Here is a 25,642-nt window from a genome sequence, read left to right as displayed (position 1 = left end):
TTTCACTTAAGGTATTCCGAATATATTTATTGTTGCATTTTTTATTGAGAATATCAGCTAATGTCTTTATAAAACATTTTAGCGATAGAAATGAAATTTTCCCCAAAGCCAAATAATTTCAGTGCATTATAGAGAAAGGGATGTTCTACAGTGTCGAAAGCTTTGTAAAAGTCTAAAAAAAGAATGAGTGCTTCAGAATCAATGTGTTCTGAATAGTCTAATAAATCCAAAATTAACCTTATATTATTGCTAATATGTCGATTTTTCATAAAACCAGATTGAGTCTCGCTAATAATTTCGTGTAGATTACTTTTCAATCGTTGGGCATAAACAAGAGCTAATATTTTATAATCCACATTCAAAAGAGTTATTGGTCTCCAATTTTCTATCATAACAGGGTCTTTATTTGGTTTGGGTATTAAAGTTATTAAACCCTGTTTCATTGTAGCTGTCATTTCTTGTTGTACAATGCACTCTTTGTACATCTCCATTAGATGAGGATTGATAACATCCCAAAAGTGACAATAAAATTCTTTAGAAAGACCATCATTTCCTGGAGATTTCCCATTGTTCATCTTTTTTAAGGCATTAAGCAGCTCATCTTTAGTTAAATGATCGTCACAGATAGATTTGAATGTGTCTGAAATAGAAGGGATGTGTTCTTTTAGGTTACCTAAAAACTTTTGACTGTATTCTTCATTAAATTTGGAAATATATAATTCTTCATAGAATCTTTTTACATGGTTTGCGATTTCTGTTGGATCAGTACAAATATTATTATCAATTTTCAACTTTGTAATTGTATTTCTTTTATAATTTCGTTTTTCTAAAGCAAAAAAGTAGCTGGTATTTTTTTCTCCATTTTCTAGCCATTTTGCTCTAGATCGAATGAAGGCGCCTTTTGCAGCTTCGATGTATAATTTATCTATTTCATTTTGAAGCTGGGTTAAATTTGTCTTTTCATCATCAGAAAGAAAGGTTTTGTGTAATAAAGACTGTATAGCTTCCATTATCATATTTTCTTTGGCCTGTTTGTTTATGTTAAGAGTTTTACTACGTTCAATTGCTATGGATCTAACTTTAAATTTAAAGAACTCCCATTTCTGCTTAGCATTCATGCTTTTATTTCCAAATATATGTTTTGCTTCTTGTCTAATGGAATTTTCAAAATGTTCATCTTCAAGTAATTTGTTATTAAATTTCCAATATCCTCTTAATTTATTGTTTGTTTTGTGTTTTGAACCATTTAGTTGGATAGTTATCATTTTGTGATCAGAAAATGGGGCATAACAATGTGAAATATTAGTTATATATTGTAGACAATTACAGGATGTTAACCATAAATCTATTCTTGATTGCAGAGTTTTACGAGAGTTACTCCAGGTAAACTCTTTGCTATTAGGATTGAGAAAACGCCATGCATCAATGAGGGAAAGTTTATCAATTAGGAAATCAGTCAATTTAAATTGAGAGTTTAGAGCTCTTACTGGAAATCTATCCACACAATCATTTGGGGCATCATTAAAATCTCCCCCAATAATCAGAATTGCATCTTTATATTTCTTTATAAAAGTCTGTATAATATTGTAAACATCTGTGGCTAATTGTTTTGTTTGTGCTATTATATTGTGACCATACATATTAAGGATTATGAAAATGGAATTATCCAGCTTTAACGCCATTACTATCCATCTGCCATCTTCAGAACTCTTTTTTTCTAAAATATCCCCAGTAAATTTGTTAAAGAGTATTGAAACACCTGCAGAATGATTAGAAGCATGAGAGAAAAAATACTGATCACCCCACTGAGATCTCCAAAATTTTTCATCCAACTCACAAGAGTGAGTTTCTTGCAACAGAAAAATATTTCCGCCAGTTCTTCTAAGAAAAAGAAATAATGCTTTTCTCTTGGTTGTATCACGTAGTCCCCTAACATTTAAAGAAATTATTTTTAAAGAGTTAAACTTAAAATCAGTCATAGCTTATAGAACACAGAACTTGAAAATAAGAACTAAGAACAAATAACGATTCTATACCAACTTACCTAGCTTTAGGGATAAGTTGGAAACAAAAACTTATCGAAAGTTTGACATGCCTTCATAAGGTAAATTCTAAGTCAACAAATGACTGTTGCAAAGGGAATATTTCTTAATTACCGACCTTTACAGTTAACATAAATCAGTCTTTTAGATTTTCAGCTGAAACTCTCTTTCCATCGATGATGGCATCCTGTCCTCTCCAGGTGGCTTTCTTCCCTTCTTTCCGAGCTTTTTCCACCAACGGCCAGATCTTTCCTCTGTTCTGCCTTTCACGAAAGGTTAAATCTTCGGCAATGCGAAGCTTCTTTTCCTTCATGACTGCAGCATCCTTTGACGCCCTCCAGATTTTCTGCCTGAAGACTCGCATTGTGAATTGAATGATGACTGGTCGAGGCCTGTTTTCATCTTTACGCTGTCCCACGCGATGCACAGTGTCAATGAGAAAGCCAAATTTCTGCCTTTCTTCTGGAGCAATCTGGGCAAAAACCTCAAAAACTTTTCCTCTTGTTTCCTCCGATGTTTCATTTGTGGATTCAGGAAGGTTGAACATCTTCAGATTCCACCTGCGACTGTACCGTTCCATCTCATCGGTCTTCATCTCCAGATCTGAAAATCTCTGATTCACCTCTTGCATCCTTTCCTCGCTTTTTTTAACCTGATGATCCAATCCTTCCACCACTTCTTTGATGGTTACAATATCTGCAGTGTTTCTGCAGATCTTTTCTTCAAGTGAAGCAAATCTGCCTGTTAATTCGCGGATTGCGTGTAGAATATCAGCATTTGACACATGTTCTTCTTTTTTTCCTGAACACTGTTTCTTTGAGAGAGGACTTGAAGCAGGAGATTCAAGCAGCAGTGCACAAGCAGAACCTGCGCCCTCTTCATCTGTGTCCATTAACATGTTCCCTTTGATTTTATCTCGTTTCGGCATGGCGTTAGCAATAGCTAGCTAGCAATTGCTATTAGTGGTGGATTGAAAGATCTTCCCCAGCAGGAACTCCCAGAGCGAGTAAGTAATGTTGAGTTCGTTTTTTTTTTTTTTTTTTTTATATTTAAGCAAGCTCTCTTACCGGTAGTCAGTCACTGTATTCATTTGTTGTCTTGTTACTAGGGTTTGGCACGCAAACTTCTGCAGAGTTTAGAACACTACAGGCTCCCGGTCCGCCATCTTGCCGAACCCCCCCCCCCCCTCCCCAACTGTCTCCTCGAGCCAAACAAGAGTGACGTCATGATGTCTGATTCTAAATTAGTTAGTTTAAAAAGAAAATTACTCTAGAGTTATATATGCAAATATTTAATTAGAAATTAGACTAAGACAAATAAAAACAGAAATTTTGTTTCACTCCTTACATTTTAACATACATAAAAAAAACAATTAAAGTCAGAAAAATGTTAAAGAAAAAAAAAAATGTAAATAATCTGTTTTTTCTTTTATGTAAAAAGGCTTTCAAATAAATCAATGGTCACAAACATGCGTCTGGTGGACCAGTACATTCTTTTATGGCCTCACAAATATTTTGTGTCCACACTAATAATTTATATCTGAAAATATAATATTTCCTCCCTCAGGGGGTTGACCATAGGGTTCTGACAGGTCGGGCTAGACTAACCGGCTAACCTTTAATTCCCACCAAAGAGGCAGCGTAAAGTAACTGTGGCATCGTGTCACACCCAATGCTTTATGTATTGATAAACAAAATAATTCACACTACCCGAGTCAAACGGACATTTTCACAATAAGAACGATTACGTCAATTTGGGGTCTTTTAAGGGATAATACGACGTTCTCACGAGTTACAGCCAAGCAGGAAATAAACTCAAATTATCAAAATAAACTACCGCTACCCTTTCAAAATTAAAGCTTTCTTTTAAAACAAGGCTACACAGGTCATCACAGTCTTTTATCCTAGATGCGCAATTTATCCTTCTGTGCTTCAAAATGAGTCCACCGGCATACGACAGGGCTGCCAACCCTCATTGTGCCGAATTGTTGTGCTAACATCCCAACTTCAGACACACCACTTTGTTTTGTAACTGTGCCGAACTGTGGTACTGTCAGTACCACAATTCGGCATATATTTTGGGTCAGGTGGTTTGGAAGCTATTAAAAGAATTGACCAGATTTAATATGCAAACCTCTGGAATTTTAATAAATTAAATCATATAAAATATTTAGCATCTTTGATTGCAAAAGAAATTGGTGGGTCTGATGTTGAGATGTCAGTGCCACAATTCAGTATATGTTCCATCTCTTTGGGTCATCTGGTTTGGGAGCTATTGAAAAAAATGACCAGAGTTTAGATGCTGGAGTTTATTTATCCTGGAAATAATCACAGGGAGTATTGATGGGCTGAGATCTGGATCAGAATAATTCAAATTCAGATTTCCTACCAATAAATGAGTTTGAATTATTTCAATATCAATTATAAAATATGAATTATAGCTTTATTTGACATGTCTGGACAGTCTTATCTGGATTCATTGTAAATATTCTATTTTTGGGCGGCCGTGGTGCAGCGGTAAGGCAGTCAACCCATAATCATAAAATTGCAGGTTCAATTCTTGCCTTGCACACCCATGTGTCAAAGTGTCCTTGGGCAAGACTCTGAACCCCACCTTGCTTCTGGTGGCAGGTTGGCACCAGCGTTCAACAGCGGAGCCGCCACCAGTGTGTGTATGTGTGTGTGAATGTGTGTGCAACTGGGTGAATGGGTCTGTGACTGTGAAGTGCTTTGGGCCTTGTAGGTAGAAAAGCACTATATAAATGAAAGCCATTTACCATTTACTTCCGTATCCCTCTGAGTTGATAATGAGATCACAATTTATCTTAAAGAGTGTATTTGTGTACTTTGAATTATGTTATTAATGCAACAGGGGTGTGCAACATTTAACGCTAAAAGAACCATTTGGTCCAGTTTCTTACTCACAAAACTGAGAGCAAGCTGCAAAATCTTACTACACTGTACATGAAAATGCACTTTATTTGTATTTTTTGTGGCCATTTGTTTGTAATAGCTTTCAAATGTTTACAATAAATGAATTACAGTTTTATATTTTTCAATAGACTATACAACAATTTTGATTTATTTTTCTCTGACAGGAGCACAAACAAGTTCCTTTCAAAATAAAATTTTGTGTCAGAAAAAAATCCTCCTGATTAAGCAGGAGCCAGAAACCAAATCCAGAGACTCATCTATGCGAGGCAGCGGGTACGAGTCCTTCCTAGTCACACTGTTCAGTGGCCTATAGTCCACAGAGAACCTCTTTTTCTGACTCTTCTTGTTGTTGACCATTACAACCCCTGAAGCCCAGGGGCTGTTGGAAGGCTCAATGATGCCAGCACACAGCACTTCCTCAATTGCACTGTCAGCAGCCACCTGTTGAGCTGGGGGAAGGCGACAGGGGCGTGATTTGATGGCATGTGGATCTCCAGTTTCAATTTCATGTTGGACCGGGTGTGTCAGGCCCACCTAATCTTCAGAAATTGCAAAGATGTCATCTACCACTTGTCATCTTTGTCATCTGCTTCTGGGGGGAGTTGAAACTCCCTCCACCGGCTGTCAAGGTGGGCTCTCTCCACTGATAGACATGCAGGGCGGGACATGTAAAACCAGGTCTGTGTCGTCCCTCCTAGTCCAGGGCCGCTTCCCTGATAGTCAGCACGCTTGGGGCACCGCATGCTGATGTGCCCCACCTGGCTACACTTGGAGGAGTGTAACTGGATATAGTGGTCATATAATTGGAAGTAGTGTTCCGCGGTTAAAAGCTCAAGTTTGTGATCTCCCACAATTCAGAATCACTTGCAGACAAATAAATCCAATAACATCTTCATTTTCCTCGTCTAAGCTGGAGTCTGGGTCTGAACTGTACGGCTGGATAGCTCCAATATTTGCTACGCTATTGTTAGTTTGAGTTTGTGCGGTGCTATAAGCTAGAGGGAGTGTTTTTATTACTTTTTAAGTCATCATTTCTTTTTACCTTGTAGTGCTTTATTTCACCATTTCACTTGACTGGTCTTGTGTCTTGGCTCTGTATAAAGTTACATTTTGCACCGAGTCTCACTCCAAGCCTTTATGAAAAGTTGGCAGCCCTGCATACGATGCAACTCTGACTTCAAAGCCAAGTTCAGACAGGAGAATGCAATGTAGACAGGCTTTTATCATTTTTGAGAGAATCACATCCCAGTTTATCAGCACTTTCCTAAATAGTCGAGTGCCTTTTTGAGAGCACTCATTTGTGTAAAGAGTTCTTCTCCGTCTTGAACTTCAGTGAGTTCAAGTTTAGGTCCAGACTAACAGATGTTCAATTTTGAGCAGTAAATAGCATACATAGGCCACCGAAAGTCTCAACTGCTTCTTCTCTCAAGCCAAATGTGGCTCACAAATGTGAAAAGAAGCACTGCTAAGTTAAGAAGAGCTGTTCAGGATTTACTTTTAATGTTCCATTCATCTTTATGACACTTTTTGTTAAAAACAAACCAAAATTATTTAAAGGATATCAAAAAGTATTCCTTCGAATCCCTGACTCCTCCAGTGGCCCTTGGGTACAATGAGATTAAGGCCTTTTTAGATGAATAGAGAATTTTCCGCTCATTGCTGATGAGCTCATTACTGGCAGATCTTAAGTGTCAGGGCTTATTGTTTCATTCACTAAATATTTTGAGCCGCTCACACAACATGACCACTAGATGTCGCTCTACAAAAGGTAAAAGTTAATGAGTGTCCCTTAACCCATACTTAAGGACAATAAATCAAAGGGTTTGCATGTATTTGTTACATTGTGTGTTTTTTTTAACTTCTTATAGATTATTTTAAGCATTTTTAAATTTTAATCTAGCCACATTTGATTTTTATATTTTACTTTTTCAATTCAACTGCCTCACAACCATAGTCCAAATTGTGCATCAAAAAGAGGCGTCTTCTTGAGCACTCACAATACCGTAGCTATTCCAAAATACCAAGTACTGTAACTGTAAACAGAGTAACACAAGTCTTTGTGTTGGCCACAACATAAAACGAGACATCCTATTTATTTTCCTGCATTTTTGATTACTTGATCATCATGCCTCAAAGAACCTTAACGCACAAACGAGTGAAAATACATGAGATAAAACTCTCTGTAAAGATCCTAGGTCTGTTCTGTTGCAGTCTTCATCTGACACCTGATTTTACAAGAGAGGAACGTGTGTTTCCCAACATTCCTGATCAATATTCTCATTGTTGTCACTAGCACCAACATAAAGAAGTGTGTATGTGGAAAAATACACTACATTTCCTCATCATGAGACTGATCCTATCAGTTTACACTTGATCAAATGAGTTTTTCTAAATAAATAATCAAACCTAGCAGCAATTTCATTAATTCAATTAATCTCAAACAGTGAAGTCAACTGGCATATATTTTTAAACAGCTGGTACGTATGATTGGGTCAACAATTGGACTGTTTTAACATACATAAATAGTAAATATTGATAATAAAAGCATTGGATCAGTCGCCCCATGAACAATGGCGTCGGATGGTGGGGGTGGGTTACGGGACAGTCTTTTCGATTTTCAAATCAGAAGCTCGTCGTGTATTTCCTACACTTATATCGCAATTTCCTGCAGGTGCGTGTAAAAAAAGAAAGCTCATCCTCATTTGGTCTATTGTGTCTCACATTGGTGCATCAGCGGCTCCAGCTTCACCAAAAAGCGGGGCACGCATGGCTCCAGGCATGTGCCCAATTGACTGCCCTAAATGCGCAGCTGCACGGCCCACTTTTCCAAATGCGAGTGGGAGGCACCAGCTTGTGAGTCGCGCTCTCGGAGCTTCTGCTGACTAAAGGCACGTAGAAATGTTACGGTGCAGAGGATCCACCTTCAATGCGGCGATAGAGAGGCGCGTCAAACCCTAACACCAAAGGAACTCTCGGAAGCGAACCTATTTGGATCGGTACCGGGTGCAGGGGAGGAGCAGAGGATGATTGTGGTTGGACGGAGAATGTGCAAGCTGGGGATCTTTAAGCGTGGAAACAGACTTGGGGTTTTTTCTTATCTTTGCGCGATCGTCGCCTGCGCATCCCTCCTCGCCCTGCTCTTTTTTGACTCTATTGAATTATGGATCACCTCTTTAGGCATGAACCCCGCTGCGGAGACGCGTGCAGGTATGATTTATGCTCAAAGCATGCCCCCCACCCGTCCCGAGGAGTTCCTGCTGATGCCCAGCCCGCTGGTGTGCCAGCGTGCGAAGCCATACCTCATCAACATGGTTACCTCAGCTCCTGCCAATCAGCGAGCCCGTCAAGCTATCAGGGACACCTGGGGAGGGGAGGTTGGGATGAGGGGTCTCCGTGTCATGACCTTCTTCATGGTAGGTGTGACATCCGACCCTGGGCTGGGTAAAGTCCTAATAGAAGAAGCCCGGGAGAGAGGGGATCTTATTCAAGGGCGTTTTTTGGACAACTACTCCAACCTCACTCTGAAGACCCTGTCCATGCTGAGCTGGACCCGCAGGTTCTGCCCACAGGCTCACTTCGTGGCCAAAGTGGACGACGATGTGTTGTTCAACCCCAGCACCCTCTTACACTTTCTGAACAGAAGTCGTAACCCCTACGAACAGGAAGACTTGTATCTGGGTAGGGTGCATCTCCATGTTGCTCCTGACCGTAACCCGGACAGCAAACACTACCTCCCTTCAGGGGCCTACCCTCTGTCAGTCTTCCCAGACTATTGCAGTGGAACAGCTTATGTCTTGTCCCGCTCCGCACTGCTAAAAATCTCCCTGGCGGCTTCTGCGTCCCCCCTGTCCACACCTCTGCCCCCTGAGGATGTGTTTGTGGGTCTTTGCGCCCGGACGGCAGGAGTGCTGCCCTCGCACTGCTCTCTCTTCTCTGGTGGTCCAGGTGTGCCATACGGGCGTTGCTGCTATCAGGCCATGGTGTCCATACACCACATCTCACCCAAAGAGATGCTGCGGTACTGGACAGAAGTCCATACATCACCCCCCTGCTCCTGGCTCAGGCTAAGGGCCTCTCTGGGAATGTGCAAAGTGAAAGCAATGCTGAGCTCAGCCCTGAGGCTGAAGCAAGGACAGTGAGTGCTAATGTGGATCAAGGACAATGCCTCAATTCCATTTTTGACTGCATAAGTACAAGGATGTAAAACTATCATGCGCACTGGAAAAATGAGCTTTATTTATTTATCTTTTGACAACTCGCAATATTTTCTTTACTTGAACTTTTTTTCACTAAATAAAGGTATTTGCAACTTATTTATCCTTTCACGACATCACGGAATGACAAAATTGTTATTCAAGTATTTATACAACTCCTTCAGCAAATATTTCTGAATGCTTATGGCTTGAATTGAACCTATATCTTTGTTTTTACACTTCAACCATGGATTATTGTAAAAGCAGGAGTAAAGATGATATTCTTTGTTTTCTATTTTTTTCTCAGGATGTAAAAAAAATTCAAGTATTATTGACAAAAATAAATCATATTTTAATAAAGTTATACACATGTCCACTCCATGTGCTGCAGTGCCTATATAAAACAATATTAGCCTAAGATAGAGTAAATGTTGTGATATAATTGGCTCTTTGACAGGCATAATTTTTAATGCTTTAAAAAGTCTAAACATATTTTCATAATTTAAAATAGGTACAGTGTTTGGATCTACATGTGATGTTTTCATATCACCAATATTAGCTGACAGTGGTGACCTCAAAGTTTGCCTTAGAGACAGCTAAGTCATTGTTTCTAAGTTCTGACGAGGACCAGAGGTTGGGAACATAATACGCCTCTGGCTGTGTTGGCTCCCTGTGCCTTTCAGAAATTATTTTAAGATTCTTTTAATGGTTTTATAGATGTTTTAATGGTCTTGGGCCTTCTTATTTAACCCTGATGTCGTCCAGGGCTGGACTTTTAGTTGTCCCTAGGCTGAGGATCAAAACTTAAAGTGAGGCTTTGTTCTGCCATTATTGTGCTCGCCTGTGGAACGGTCTGCCGGAGAGACTCAGGGCCACAGAGACTGTAGAGGTTTTTAAGAAGAGGCACATTAATTTTGCTTTTAGTTAATCTTATGTGCTTATTTTTTCTATTAGTTTTATAATGTCATTTTATGTATTTAATCTTATTTCCATTTTATGTTTTTACATAAATCCTTTGTATTTAATTTTAGCAACTATGATTTTAACCCCAGTTTTTTTTTGTGGAGACCTTTTCTGCCAGGGCTTGCCGGCTTGATTGTTGGTTATTGCCGCAGTTGTCGCCCTTGCTGGGGCAGCTGGATTTCGACACTGCAGCCTCACAGCTGTGGAGTGGACCCCGTTGCTGTTCCGGTATGGGTGGGGACTGTGGCCAGCTCCTGGTATGAAGAGATTCTCAAATACTCTTTCCTCACAGCAGAGCCAAGCCTTAACTTTCTTTTAGTAGTTACTTTTATATATTAAATCATTGCGTGTGGGGTCATTTGATTTTTTGATTTGAATTGAAATAGTTTATTTCAAGCAATAAAATAAGAATAATGCACAAAACAATACAATCAGCAGTTATACATTCATACAAAGATGTATCAAACTTAGGACAATAGGATAATGTGTCATATGTGTTATTGGAGGGAAGTGGGAAAGGTGGGTTGGGTTTTTATTGTAATATTGTGTGCTTTTTTTGTTTGTTTTAAATGTTAAAGCACATTGAGGTGCGCAAGGTATGAGAAGCACTTTTTTATAAATAGCGTTTGATTTGATTTGATTGTTTTGAAATACCTAAACATCTGATGGATTCAAATGAGTCAGAAATCCAGAACACAATTTACATGCAGCCTCGTTATGATGGCTCTGCTTCCTCCAAAGCTCCATCAAGCTCAGAGCTTGTTCATGTGTTCTGGCAACAATGAACTCTGAGAAAAATGCACAAATTTGTTCATTATTTTTTTCTAAACGAATAAAAACAAAATAGTATTAGTTGTTTGATACAAACACCTTTAAAACCTGGAAACTTGAGCTTTAGAAGAAATCAGTCACAACAAGAATTTTTTTTTACAACTTAACAATTTCTTTTTTTTAGTAGAGACCGTGCATATTAACAGATGTGTAATAGTGCAGCCATGTCTTCCTGGACACGTCTGATTTCGTCAAAGTTGAGTCTGGTTTCATCCAATCCCGGTTGGCCTGGGAGATATCTGGCACTAGTTTGAGCTGTAGAACCACATGTCCTCGGCAATGTTTCAAATAGGGGGAAATGCAGAGAGTTCTGATGAGGACCATCTGCCACAAAATTGAAGCCAAATCCCATGCTCGATTTGGGAGGAGGTTCACCGTGGAAGCCCATGAAGGGAGGAACAAAAATAGCAATATTGCTAGTTTGCATTTGCAATCCTTAAGGCCCGTTCACACCGGGACGAATTTCACCAAGACAGATAAAGATCCTTAGGATAATAACATCAAAAATAAAGTCTGAAATCAAAATATAACATGGCAACGCAACCCAAATTAAGATGCCTTTGACAAATCTGGAAAATTGGCAGCCAAGTAACCATTAGTGTTCAGCATGCAATAAATCTGTCCCATTAACAGTCTCTACAAACTCTAAAAACAAGTTTTTGCAAATCAATGATTGGACAATATTTGACTTTGTGTGAGCAGTCATCTGATATTAGAATTTTGATAACAGTAGCCGTTTGTTAAAGATCATTATCACAAATTGATCATTTAGATTACTGGGCAGAGTAGGATTTTTTTTTCCAGTTTAGGAATATTATTATCTAGTAGTCCTTTGTTCCTTGGCCTGAGAAATTCTGTAGTGAGAAGCTTTTACATACACGACTTTTCTTTGAAAATATACTTGGCAATTCATGTCGTCCACTCGACTGGGCACAATCAGATCTTTATATTTAGCCAGGATTTCAGTTTCAGTTCACTAATGTTCATTTGGAGTGTATGAACCAGACTTTTAACAGTACTTCACTAAAAATGGTGTTAAAAATAAAGGGAGGACGTTTTTATTCGTGTGCAGCTAGTAACCACAGGACTGTTGATACTTGTGTTGCTGATCTGTATCAGATAAAACTTTTTTATTTTTAAAGTGAGACTGCTTTATAGTATGCTCAACCAACATACCCTAGACAAAAAAAAGGCATAACAAAATAGGAAATAAACACATCCAGAGGTCATAAACCTTGTACAGCATGCTGCTCATAAATGTAGATGGAAAGTTTAGGTCTAATTGTTGGTGAACCTTCTTACAGTTCACCAGTCTGTTTTATTTTATTTTTTAATTTAACCTCAGAACAAAATACAGGATTTAAAATGAATACACTAGATCTAATTTTATAATTTGATGTTCTACATTTTTATTTGTAAAAGTTGCTGTCTGTGAAAAAGCTTCATTTGATACAGAGCATAAAACTTCTTAGTCAGCACAGCTGTCAAAGCAAGTGTTACCGGTTTGTAATTTTCCACCAAACTGCAGCCTCACATGAACCTATCGTTTACTAATAGACCTGCTTCCTGACGTGGCTAGAAACAACCTCTTTCAGCCCAACAAGTTTATACCAAGCTGCAAGCTGCTCCCCAAATTGTTGTGTTGTTCTTGTGTTAAAGGAAACCTATTTTGATCTGACTTTATTTTCCTACCTTATTTAACTTTACTTGTAAAAAGGTATTTTCAAACCCTTATCACACGTACATTTCCATGACATTTTTTCCCCTTACATTCACAAACAATTCTATTTTTTTGCAGATTTTAAAAAAAAGAGCATATAAACAAATCATACTAAAATGGCGTTTTTAAAACGTACCTTTTTTCAGTTTTTTCTTTCTGACACTTAAAAAAAGTTGAATTATTTAAAAGCTGTTCCTGACTAAGTTTATTTAATAAAATAAATACATAATTTCAACTTTGCATATTTTTTGTTCATTTTATTAAAAAGAAAAAAGACAAATATGTAAAAACCGAAATTAAATCTGACAAAAAATACTGAAAAATGTGTTTATTAGTATCCATGGAAAACCAATTAGACAATGTCATAGCACAATGTTTCCATGACAACATATGTCTGGACTGTTTTCTGTTTTCATTTACTGTAAATGTAAAAAGATAGACTCCCTTCTCCACTTGTTTTTCAATGAGCTATTTCCTGTCAGGATAAAAGATCGTATTCGTCTCCTACGTCTGGTTTCTCTGTAGTTGCTGTGTTGGCTGCAGCAGGAAAACATCGATGCTTTATGTGAAGTTCAAAGGTCAGTCCCCACTGAATGTCATGCAACAACAAAGGGACTTTTCTACTTTTTGAATCTATCCAGTGCGGACTTCTGGCTCAACATCAGCGTCTTCTTTTGCTCCTTGTTCTTTCGTTCTTCCTCAGTTTTCCTTTTGTCCTCCATGGCTTTTCTGATGATGTCCTGCAGCGTAGATAAGTCGTAAAAAAAACAATCAGAAAATGACCAAAAACATTGTGTTTCAATGACAGATAAATGAATTAATGTAAAAGGCTTTTTTTATGTCAGCACCAAGGAGCGAAGAAAATGACAATAAGTCGTCTTCCTTCCATAATGTAGTTGTCTTTATTGTCAATGAAGAAGACAACTTTACTAAACATCAACAGAAACCATTTTTCATTTCCTAAATTAAGGTGCTTTCAATACTGGGATTGACAATGATCCCAAACACATCCCTCACGGAACAAAGTACATTTACTTTTTCCTAGGGGGGGCCTTCCAAAAAATAATTGAGAACCAGTGATTTAGGCTAAAACATAACCAGTGTATTCACAATTCCTGTAGATCTAACATCCATTTTAAAAGACTGATTTATCCATGAAAAATACATTTTTATAGGACACATGTTTTATCCTGACTCTCAAGAATCAGTGAATTACAAAAGGAAAGAACTACAAACCAACCAATCCTTAAATCTCTTGTTCTGGATCACTTACCCTCTGGTCCTCATGAGCCACCTGCTTCTTGCGTTTTTCCACATGGCCAGCAGAACTACGGCCTTTTTTCTTAAACTTGGGAATGAATTTTACTTTTGCAAGTGGATCAAACCCCTGAAAGAGACACATTCTTAACAAACTGACCTTTCAAGATTTGCAAAAGTTTAGCTATTCTTTCTTTAAAAAAGTGCTGTAGGAATTGTGCTCAACACTGACCAGAGCTTTGACTCGGTCTTCATGTTTTTGTTCAAAGGTAGCTCGGTCAACATGTCCCAGCTCTGTTGGGTCCAGGCTGATGAGCTCCGGCTGAATCTTCTCCAGCAGGGCTTTAACCTCCCACTCCTGTCTCTGCTTGGCACTGCGGAATGGATTTGCATCCAAAGCATCAAAGTTCGGCTCTCCAGCCCCTGTGGAAGTAAAAAAAACACACACAAAAAGGAGAAAATGTAGAAAAATAACAATGGGACCGCACTGAATATGACAATCTAAGATCAGACTCGTTTATCCATCAAATTTCTCAGAAACTTGACTGGGATCTGGGGAATTGCTTCTCAATTCCTTCCTGAACTGTTTCTGGGTTGTTTTTTTTCCATCAAAGCAGGTCCACCTGCTCATCCCTTCTTTTTTTTCTAGCTAAGAGTGGAAGGAGGAGCACACAAGCTGATTTCATTTTGTCCAGACGTTTAATCTGAAAGAGAACAGCAAAAGCAAAGTAATGGCTGGGGGGGCGTGTGGCCAGGCGGGATAGGATTGTGGTGTGAGGATGATTCTGGACGCGAGAAAGAGGAAGAGGTCAAGGGCGGAGCAGAAAACCTAGCGGTAAAAGATTAATTGAAACAGACTCTGGGAGGTTCTCCAAAATGACTGAATAGCTACAGTTAAAATGATCAGTGAGAGTGAATCTAAGGTACCAGTAATTGCTGTATCATTTGGAATGTGGAAAACCGGTTTGGAGTCTTGTTGGTGGAATGAAAACGTTAAGGAGTGTGCTATCAGACAATGGTTAACTAAGAAAACGTGTGACATTGAGGAGAAAGCAGATGTGGCCGTGCAAAGGTCACGATAGGTTAGCCATAAAGGAGGAAGAGTTAGATCTGTGGCAGAGAAGTGCATTAGAGTTGTGGAGGACACGGATGAGTGGTCTAAGACAGTGGTGAGATGTGCTGTGGGTGTGACAGGATCCCTCAGTCGGGAACCATGGAGCAGCAGGCGCCATGGCAGGATGGCTGGGTCATCCATGGCTGGGCCGGCCGCCCAAGACTCAAACTCTTCTGTGGGCCGAAGTAGTCCTCTGCTGGGGGCTCGGCGCAAAGCGGGCAGACAGAGGACCCAGAATGCAGCTTAATACATACGTGCAGTAACGTATGTCTCAGAAGATATTTGATTGGCTGTTCTGCATGTCAATCAACTGACATACTTGATTGTGAGGAGGATTTTTCCCTGATGGCATTTTAAAAAATAAAAATACATTTTTTGTTTTATTTATTTTGACGGACTGCAGTCTACCATCACATCCTTCAACGTAATGAGAAGTCCTGGTTTAGAGAAACAGTAGGCTGAGCAGGAGGTAGAAAAACTGAAGACGTTACGGTTCTTTTTGAGAGTGATGAGGATGGATAGTGATGATGAATGAACAGTGAATGAATAATGGACACATTGTAAGCGCTTTGAACGTCTGGAAAAGCGCAGATAAATCCAATCCATTATTATTATTTATTTGTATAGCACCTTTCATATCAGTAGACAACACAAAGCGCTGTACATAAAAGCCAATAAAATAGCCATATATTATGAAAATGATTAACACAGAAAACACAGGACAATCCCAAACAGTTGGCACCCCTCCACCCACCCAATTCCCCTAACATAACCCTGACATCTTCATTTCTTTGCAACATATTTCCAGACGCTAACTGGCCAATAGTCCTCTGTAATCTTTTAAAGAGTGATTGTTTTTGCTCTCTGTTGTTTTGTGTTTCTGTAAATCAATGACATTTTTATTTTGTTTTAACCACTGTGCACATAAAAAACTAGTCATCTGACGTGTAGCCCGGTGTACCTTCTCAACAGCTGAAAAGGCTTTTTATACATTTGTCTAAACTGTTCCAACAGTAAAAGCATGAAAACGCTTTTATAATATTCCAGGCTAAACTTAGTCTGACCTGGCACCAGCATGCTGGTGAAGCCGTCTTGATGTCCAACACCAAGCACGTCCTCAAAGGGACAGAAGTGTAGCCCCCACACTGTCCCTCGAACTCTGTGAGCCATGTATGGTTTAGTGACTGGTGTGCTCCACACATCCCTGTACACCTGCAAAGGGAGCATTTTCACACAATTACCACCAAACATTACATAAATGATTGAAATAACAACTTCAATACGATATTTTACTATATTGAAAAAGCAAGAAATGCTTTTCAGCCACAGCTCTGAAGTGTCTCCTGATTGAAATAGAAAAGGCAGACTATGAAATAACTAGTGATTATTAAAGGATTCAAATGTCAAGTCCCGCCGTCAATGTGTCATAATTTGAATTTCATTATTTACATTAGTTACAATGGAATACTTGTGCCTCAGTTAGAATTAGGTAAATGTCTATCTAAGAATACTAGCTGACAAAACCTCATGCAAATCTAACATGTGAAGTTTTTTGGCTTCACTAGTTTTAAATACACCACTCACAATAAGTTAGGGAGGGATATGTGGAAAAAACTCTGTGGATGTAATAAACAACGTTTGATTCACTTCACAGATTTTCAGGATAGGGAGGCAATTGTATTGGGGTCATAGACACCTCATTTTGGGTTTTCCACATAATGGACTCACTGTGACAAAACCAAAAAATTCTAAATCAACTGAGCCTCTTGGAAAACATTTGGGACCAGCTGAAGCAGAGACGGGATGATCGTGTCCACGCCCCCGAGTGACCTGGTAGAACTGTATGTAGCACACACATGCCTCAGAAAATCATGAGGCTAGTGAGGAGCAGGAGATGTCGCTAACGTAGCAGCAAATAGTGGAGATACCTGCTATTGGTGTGGTGACTTATTGTTATTAGGGGCTATCTTTATTATTGTGTTAGTTTTGGGGGTAATAAAATCAAACTAATGAAAACACTGTTTCTTCTTATTCATTATTAGTAATATTAAGGGGAACTTGTACGTAGTTCATTAAAATTCCGACCAAAATAGGAAAAGCAGTCATGTAAATAACAGTATTCCTAAGTTATTGCGAGTAGTGCATGTGCAAATGAAATTTTAAATTGGTTACTGCGTGACCCAAAAAGCTAAATAATTAACCGGCATATTGCTAATGGTAACTTTAAACTAAATGTGAGTTGATTGTTTTTGTGAGACAGACGTTATAACATTTCCTCTTCAAGCCCTCAGTGTTGATTGACACATTGTTTCTATGAGCAAAACAAAATCTACTACATCTTCACATCACACGTCCCATTTTTACCCTCACAACAACTTTTCTGCTGACGTAAAGGCAAATATAGAGATTACATGGCCAGGATGTGGTTAAAGTGCATTGTAAGACACTACAGAATGTTTCACTTGAGAGCCACCGGTATAGCAACGCTTGGTTCTGTGGTGACCACTCAACGGCAGAATTTACTTTACAAGTATTAAAAAAAAATTATGTTTTTGCTTTCAAGTAGATGTTAGATTAAGGTGATACTGGAGCCAAAGTGGCCTGAAGCAAATTTGCATAACAGCAACAAAACAAATAACTGGAAAAAAGTCCCTACAATTAAACCCAGCAGGGAGGACATGTGTAAGAATCCCATTTGTTCCCAACCTAGTCATGAATTTTTTATGTAAATATTTTGGCTTTTCTATAAATACAACACATGAAACTAAGAATGAGTTGATAGATATTGTTTTTCTTTGACAGACTGACCTGCACAATGTCACCCGTGGCCGCAGACAGGAGTCCCCTCTGACTTAGGGACAAACACGAAGCTCCAGCTGGGAGGAAGTAAGATTTGAGGGGCTTGAAGGCTCTAATGTCGTAGACTTTTAGCTTTTTATCCATTCCAGATGTTACCATGTACCTGCCAAATAAAACACACACACACAAACAAGCACACACACATTTATATATATTAGAAAAGGCTGCTCTCTGCTGGATGTTAAGGGAATTGCAGGTCACTGTAAAACCTAGAGATTTTTAAACTTCCTAAATCCTAAAACGTTTATTCCTTTATTTCTATCTATTACAGTTTTGATTAATTAGCAAAATCATATTTTGAAGGACGTGTGTTGGATTAATCAATAATAAATTGATATCAAATAAAAGGCAAAACCCTTACATATGTTAGATTTCTTAGCTGTCTGACAGTATAAACAAATGGAACATCTTTGGAATCTTCTATTCATCACTCACGTTCCATTCTTTTCCACGGCAAGGGAGCGCACTGCCCCTTGGTGGCACAGCATCTTTACAAGAGCTTCTTTCTGATTCGGTGACCAGAGGGTGACTGTGCCGTTAGGGTGACCGAGGTGGATTATGGCGTTCTGGGGGTTCTGACACATCACATCAAGTCGTCCAGTTTTGGTGTTGATGGCCACCACCTCCTTTCCCACCGACACATCCAAGTACTGCAAGAAACTCGTAGAACTCTGTTGACAACACAGAGACCAGGTCACTGCCAGGGAAATCAATTTGGGTTGCTTTTATACTTTCACAACTTTTCTTTTACACAAATATAAGAATTTAATAACCCTGCAGAGGCTTTTTAAATTTTTTTATATTGAGCAGTATCTCTTGTATCAGATGTATATGTGTGTAACTGCTATTTTTTAAAGTATAGTGCGGAACTTTTTAAAGCGCTGTGCTTTCAAAAGATTCACTGAAAGCTATTTTTATCTTCAATTTCAAACATCATTAATATTTGTGATATAAAACCCACCGCCGTGGCAAGCAAAAAATGATATGGGAGAAACTGCATCCTAAGGACATCATTGAACTTGCGAATGCAGTGAAGTTCAATTCCATTGGAGTCGTAAACGTAGAGCCACTTCTTCTGGGCCACGGCATACATGCTCTCGCTGTGCAGCCACCTAAACACAAACAGAAAGGTCTGTCAAAATGTAACCGATGAAGGAATTCATTAAAAGGGACTGAAAAATTCTCAAATCGTGTGATGCTGTAAAACATAAACTCAACTTACTTGATATCATTGACAGACTCCATGACATTTATCTCACACATTAGATGTTTGGACTGCCAATCTATACAAGCCACATGGCCTTTTCTCCCTCCTATAAGCAAATGTCTGAGGGAAAAAAAGTAAAAATTAATTACCAATTATCAGTAAATCAAACAACACAAGTTCATTAATAAACAAATAAAGTGCCTTGCTGTGGTAACCCAATTTAAAATAAGAAAAGGCTTTGATTATACTTTGATTTTTTATGAAGGGTCGTTCTAAAACATGTTCCCTTTTATCCGATTTTGTATGCTTGTTTGCTGCACTGAAGGTTCAGCAGCCTCAGCGGCAGCGGTCCAGTAAGAAGAGTTTGCAGAGTTGCTCGAAAAGTTCCTTTAAAGTAAAATGCTCCTTTAGGTTGGCAGTAAATGCAGAGATTAAATATTTAATCCCAAATATGTCTATTATGTTTCTACTGTATGCAACTAATTATAAGAACGCTATCAGCAAAAACAAGCATTAATATGTGTAATACTGACCGTCCAGTCTTGCTGTAGTCTATTCTATACGGTCCAAACTGAGACAACTTGAGATGAAAATGCTGTTGAAAAAAAAAAGTTAATTCCCATATAACAAAAAGCTAAAAAGTTGAACATCATTTGAACACTCAACATTGAAAAATGACTTTGTGTTTGATTTCCAAAGTGTTTATCATGTTTAATTTTAAATGTCAGACAAATACAACAAAAATCACACATTTAACTGCATGTCTGACAAAAGCAACTTACAAATAATTACAACCAAAAATATCTTTAAAAAAAGGGGGAAACATTTTGTTAAACAGAAAAAGTAGAACTGGGAGTTGTTTCGTCTTTATCGATTGAATAAAATGTTAGTTTATGGTGAAGTTGAAAAATAAAATACAGATTTCAGTTCAGGTGAATTCACAGTGAAGTTTGGAGTAAATCTCCAACTTTATTGGCTTTTGTCAAGCAGTTCCTGGATTTCACTTTCACAACAGACCATCTAGATCCCTTTTGTTGTTGTATTTGTAAAGTATGTATTGCAACTGGAAAGGCTTCATATTATATTTAGCCAATTAATGACACATCAATGCTAAAGTTTCAGGTCTAGAGAACGGAGCCGTAGCACACCTCTGCAGGCCAGCTGAGTGGTCTGAGCCAGAGAACAAACCCAGAACAATCACAACCAATTAATCTATACTCTAGAGTCACATGGAGTGATGGATTTTTGTTGTCTTTTTTAAGAAAATTGATTTAAAATTGAGGTTTGAATTTGCTTCAATAAACTTTGTTTTTTTTCTTTTTTTGGCAGTATCTACTAGCTCCATTGAAAAGCCTCGTTTATTCTTTCTTTGAAATTTAAGCTTTCTTCACTTGCTGTGGTTTCACAACAAGTCTGTAATAAAATAATTCAGAGAGAGCAAGTAAACATCAAAATCTTGAACCAAATACAGAGCTCCACATATTTACTCAAAAATATTTTGGTCTAAAATGCAGATATCAGACAGATTTGATAGTTTCCAAATCAGGTTTTAGAATTTAACATTTATCATCCTCCATTGCTTTCATTTTTTAACTTTTCTACACTTTTTTTTTTTTGCATGCCAACTAATTCAGCTATTTTGCTTTATTTACATATAAATGCACTGTACTTTGATAAAAGTGAAAGAAAAATCAGGATTTTGTGAAAATTATTACCTCTGACAACATTGCCAAATTTGATATAAAAAAGAAAATCCTCTGTACCTTGGCTCCAGATGTTATATCCACTGCATTTGCAATATCCTCCTGTGAGACCAAACATGTGTCCTCACCTTCATCACCTTCTAGAAAACTAAGAGAAGGAAGTGATGTAAAATGACATTTCATCAAGATTGTTACAGTTCATGAGGAGATGGTTTATTTAGGAGGGCTATACCCAGCTTCTTCTGGGAGCAGGAGGTCAAAACGAGCCGCTTGCTTCTGGGCCATTTCTGAAGCTTCTTCAGAGCGAGCTATCATTGTTCTGAGTTTGTAATGCTGATGTGGCGGCTGGAACAGGCAGAATAAAGAAATTAAGATGCAGATTAGTAGAAAAAAAAATGTAGTTGAATTCATCTGAAACACTTCTCACCTTTTTAATTTTTTCTTTCCTTTTGAATTTTTGCAACCTATCTTCTGGGATACGTGCTTTCCCAGGAAAGGGGTCAGATTTCTGAAAACAACAACAAAAATCAAAGGTTAAATACACCTTTTACATTTTCATTAGATAAGCAACTTTGCCTCATCTTTTAGAAAATGGCCAAATATCCACCAAAATGTGGCTGGCTAAAAAACAAGAACAGTACTGAGTGTAAAGAAAGCAGATCTGAGCAGACATGGTCTGCCTTTGAATCTGAGCTGCTGCACCTGGACATGAGCAAAAATTCATGTTAGGTGGACGCACAAGTAAACTGAAATGTGATGTAGGAGCTGTGTGTTCATAAAAGTCGATTTATATCAGAGCTGACATTTTAAAGTTAATAAAGTCCTTTCTTTAAGTAAAAGGACATGGTCAGAGGTTAATTGTTAATTATTAAAGACCCACTCCAATGAAAGTTGTGTTTCATGTTCTTGTGGCAATTTTCTGATGATGGAGGACTTAGAAAGAAAAGTAAAAGCATCATTGAGAATCAGGAGAGGACAAGACAATATCATTTCAAACCAAATCTACAAATATAAAGTATATAGACAAATCTCTATTATCAAAAAAGTGAATCATTCCAGTGTAATTTGATAAAATACACAAAAATTGACAATGGCTTTTATTCTGGAGAGGGCCTCGAGTAAACACTCGTTCACTTACCCCTGATATACATTTCTTGTCCTGATTTTGATCCCGTTTTTCTTTAAATTTTCTCTTCTTCTGTTTCGGTGTGTTTGATTCTTCTGCCTCCTCCGTGGTCGGCTCCTTGTTTCCTTCGCCAGCCCCGGCATCTTTCGCCTCATCTTTCTCTTTCTGCAGCTCCTGCCAGTAACGGGAGGGCGCCTGTTCGGAGAGAATTAACAGTGTTGTCATTAAAGAACTACATCAATATTTTTGAATGGTACCCTGTGCTTGGTATTAGTTAGGAGAAAAAATACGTACACGACTTAGTTAGGAGGCTAAACGTAGGTTAAGGCAGGTTTATTTTAAAATGTTGTAAGTACATATATCACAGCTGAATACTCAATGCTAACATTTTTTAATATAAGTTAAATGCTATTATATTTGATTTAAATTACCTTTTTCTTCTTCCCCACGTGTGAAACACTCACTGTACTTTCGTCGGGAGACGCCATCTTTGTTGTGTACGTTTGATGGTGCTTGTGTCGTGATGACATCACTTCCGTTTCCACATCCCGCTTCCAGTCCTTTTTGAAGATTCATTTTGCTGTTTGACTGAATTTTAAAATTATTTTAAAAGATAAAGATCGTTTTTTTAAATTCGAATGAGTAAATGTAAACAAAAAAATGTAATGTAATGTAAGAAACACGAATAAAGCTATAACCAGACATATTTTGCAAAGAAACCACCTTTTTTTCCTGAGGAAGATATGATAAAACAAGAAACTCCCTGAGAAAAAGAAACATGCTATTCGGAACATCATTGGTTGAAAATGGACTAAACACCCACTAACCTAAATAAAATTAAAAATGTTAAATTTGGGATCTTAAACATACAGGAATGGCATGTTCAGCCATTAATTCCCTTTTAAACCATATGACCATAACATGTTAGTTTTTAAAAGCTTTTATCCAAAAACGTTGCATAGCAAAGAGTTTTATCCAGTGTTGGCAAGACCCTTCTTGCTGCTGTTTCACTATGTAGCCACAAGGGGCCCAGGTCTGGGTCTTGGTCCTAGGTAAAATGCAGAGTTTTATCTGCAGGGCAAATCTCTGCATAAAATCTATGTCAAGCATTCACTCAAGTTAAATTTTAGACAAAGTGTAACATGAGAGAAGAGTGGAAAGAAAAAGAACTGAACATGCAAAGACTTAAACCAAGCACACTTCTATTCTCAAGAGACCAACAAAGTTTAATGTGAACCACATTTTCAAGCCGTTTCTGGAAATTTCTTAGTGTTTACGTTTAGTTACTTTGCTCTGTTATTTTGATAACTGTTAAAACCAGTTTAAAATTGATTGAATCATTTAGAATGGTTCAAGGGAAACACATATATTTTAATTCAACCTCAATGTTCTGCTTACTTTAAATGACAAAATTGAGGAACCCAAAATGTAATCTTCATTTAAAAAGTGCATAAAAAGTCCCTCCTATTCTGTGACCTGATAACACAGGAAAATTCAGAGTGGCCTATGAGGGCTTGAATTTGACATCTGGGAAAGAACCTATGATGAAAATAAAGTTACGCAACAAGAAGAGAGGAGGGGATTATGGAAACGCAACAGGAAGAGAAGCCAGAGGAACAAAAAGCAGCAGAATGTCTCTTAATCTCGAGAAGGTATGATGGAATGTCACAATAAATGAGAAACATCTTTTTCTTTGGTCTCAAAGTTTGGTTTTTTGAGCATAAAAAATAATGCTGGGTTCACAGGACCTATTATGTATGCAAGAACTTGTCGCAAGCTTTCAATAACTCTTACAAACAGATGGAGTTGGCAGTTTCCCCATTTACTCTTTGAGTAATGGCGTTGCCTCTTGAAAGAGGCCTTTAACTTCCTCTTTGAATCCAGGCAAAGGAAATTTAGACTTTTATTTGGATGAATTTACTTAAGAAATCTACCTACATCTTAATGATTTTCAAGGTCACTGAATGCTTTTGATTGTTATTTACTTGTATGTCAGCCAAATCTTGCAGTTAGGTTTATTTTGTTTTGATTTCTTTTTCTCGTTCATGTTTTTGGTAGATGGATTTACCTCCTCGGCCAGAGCTGTTTGACTTCCATGGAGTCTCAATGATTCCTTGTTTTACAGACAACTGGGAGAACTATCAGAATTTTCAGGCAAGACCCGATGACATACTCATTGCAACATATCCAAAGGCAGGTTAGTGTTCTGGATATTTTAAGTAAATATTTACAGGTGTACAGAAGAGATGTAATTCACATCCTTCTCTGGCTCTAGGGACTACATGGGTGTCATACATTCTTGATTTGCTCTACTTTCGTGAGTCACTTGAGGATCGTCTGACCACCATCCCAATCTATGAAAGAGTGCCTTTTCTGGAAATCTGCATCCCGGGTTTGTTTTCAGGTAGAAAAATCAGGCTAAACCAGAATCTTTGAATGTCAAATAACACCACCTTCTAGTCTAAATTTAAATTTAAATTTAAACTTAAAGACCTACTTCAATGAAAATTGTGTTTTATGTGCTAAGAAAATGTTATTGTGGCAAAGAAGGTGTGTATTGTGGCAATTTTTACTGAAATAATTGTGAATCAGAAGCAGACAAAAAAATGCTGTTTGAAAAGTAATAATAATAATTAAAGCTACAAGTAGCATTTAGCGGGCCCGAGCACGTGCGACCGCATGGCACGAGCGACCGCCCCGTGAGCAACGCCCTGCTCGAGCCATTCTCGTCGTTTTTTCTTGTCCATTCTGGAGCTCCAAGCTAATGTTAATACGACAGCAGCCTGGGGGGGGGGGGGGGGGGGGGGGCTGTAATCTGTTGCCTTAAGGGACAAAGACTTTTGCATATAGCATGAAAAAAATTCAAGCAATGATGATAATTGCTATCACTGTCCCTAAGGATGAGAACAATAGAACTCATTCAATTTCCACTACAATGTCTAGATGAGTGTCAGCTATGTCTGATAACTTGGCCAATTAGCTGGACCGGGATCTTGCAAAGTGCAGGTGGTTAACGTCCAGTGTGATGAGTCTGTGGACGGCAACAGTACAGCATAGCTTTTGGTTTCCACAAGAGAAGAACTCCTGACACATCTGCCCTAACAGACAACTACAAGAGGAGTTGAAATGTATAACACGGTGAAGGAGTTTTTGTGCAGAAAAAGGTACAATTAGAAAAGCTGGTAGCAGTGACTGCAGATGGGACTCCTGCTATGATCAATAGACAAACAGGTTTCATCACTCACTGTAAAGCTGACCCAGACTTTCCAAAATGTCTGCATTACTGCTGCGTCATTCACCAGCAGGCCTTATGTGCAGAAGTGATTGGCTCTGGACATATAATGACTCTTAATCTGAAAATCGTAAACAACCTCAGCTGCAAAGCAAAACAGCACAGGATTTTTAAGGTGCTATTGGAGGAGATGTCTGTTGAATATGGTGAATATGAACATTGTGAATCTGAACTTGCATTCTTGACTGACATTACTGGAAAACTAAACCACTTGATCTGCGAGCTGCAAGACAATGGCAAAACTATTTTTTTTTGACCAGCCTGCCTGAGCCAGTGTTTTTCTTGTGGGGATCTTTTCTGCCAGGGCTTGTCAGCTTGGTCAGTGGATGTTGCTGCAGTTGTTTCCCTTGCTGGGACAGCTGGAGTTAAACACAGCAGCTCACGGCTCTGAAGTGGACCGCC

General features: G+C 38.3%; 3 protein-coding genes across 3 annotated transcripts in view; 2 read left to right on the top strand and 1 right to left on the bottom strand.

Annotated features, from left to right (window-relative positions):
* The first annotated feature begins 8,019 nt into the window (after window positions 1–8,019).
* b3galt4 (beta-1,3-galactosyltransferase 4) lies at window positions 8,020–9,114 on the top strand. Its single transcript, XM_004070775.4, has one exon. The coding sequence runs from the start codon at window positions 8,020–8,022 to the stop codon at window positions 9,112–9,114; it is 1,095 nt and encodes a 364-aa protein (XP_004070823.4).
* Window positions 9,115–12,978: 3,864 nt separating this feature from the next.
* wdr46 (WD repeat domain 46) lies at window positions 12,979–22,492 on the bottom strand. Its single transcript, XM_004070537.3, has 14 exons — window positions 22,380–22,492; window positions 21,961–22,143; window positions 21,250–21,330; window positions 21,055–21,167; window positions 20,883–20,970; window positions 19,653–19,714; window positions 19,135–19,239; window positions 18,874–19,024; window positions 18,348–18,583; window positions 17,862–18,015; window positions 16,118–16,265; window positions 14,172–14,362; window positions 13,956–14,069; window positions 12,979–13,422 (listed from the first exon to the last, which is right to left on the bottom strand). The coding sequence occupies exons 1-14, from the start codon at window positions 22,476–22,478 to the stop codon at window positions 13,303–13,305; spliced, it is 1,845 nt and encodes a 614-aa protein (XP_004070585.1). The 5' UTR covers window positions 22,479–22,492; the 3' UTR covers window positions 12,979–13,302.
* A 985-nt stretch (window positions 22,493–23,477) lies between these two features.
* LOC101170268 (cytosolic sulfotransferase 2) overlaps window positions 23,478–25,642 on the top strand; it is a 4,713-nt gene continuing 2,548 nt past the window's right edge. Inside the window, 3 exon segments of the mRNA XM_023956688.1 lie at window positions 23,478–23,600; window positions 24,007–24,145; window positions 24,224–24,386. Of these exon segments, the coding sequence (XP_023812456.1) occupies window positions 23,490–23,600; window positions 24,007–24,145; window positions 24,224–24,386 (413 nt within the window). The 5' untranslated portion in view covers window positions 23,478–23,489.

The sequence above is a fragment of the Oryzias latipes genome, chromosome 7 (genome assembly GCF_002234675.1).
Source record: "Oryzias latipes chromosome 7, ASM223467v1".
Classification (NCBI taxonomy): Eukaryota; Metazoa; Chordata; class Actinopteri; order Beloniformes; family Adrianichthyidae; genus Oryzias; species Oryzias latipes.
This window is presented reverse-complemented; position numbering and strand designations above follow the sequence as displayed.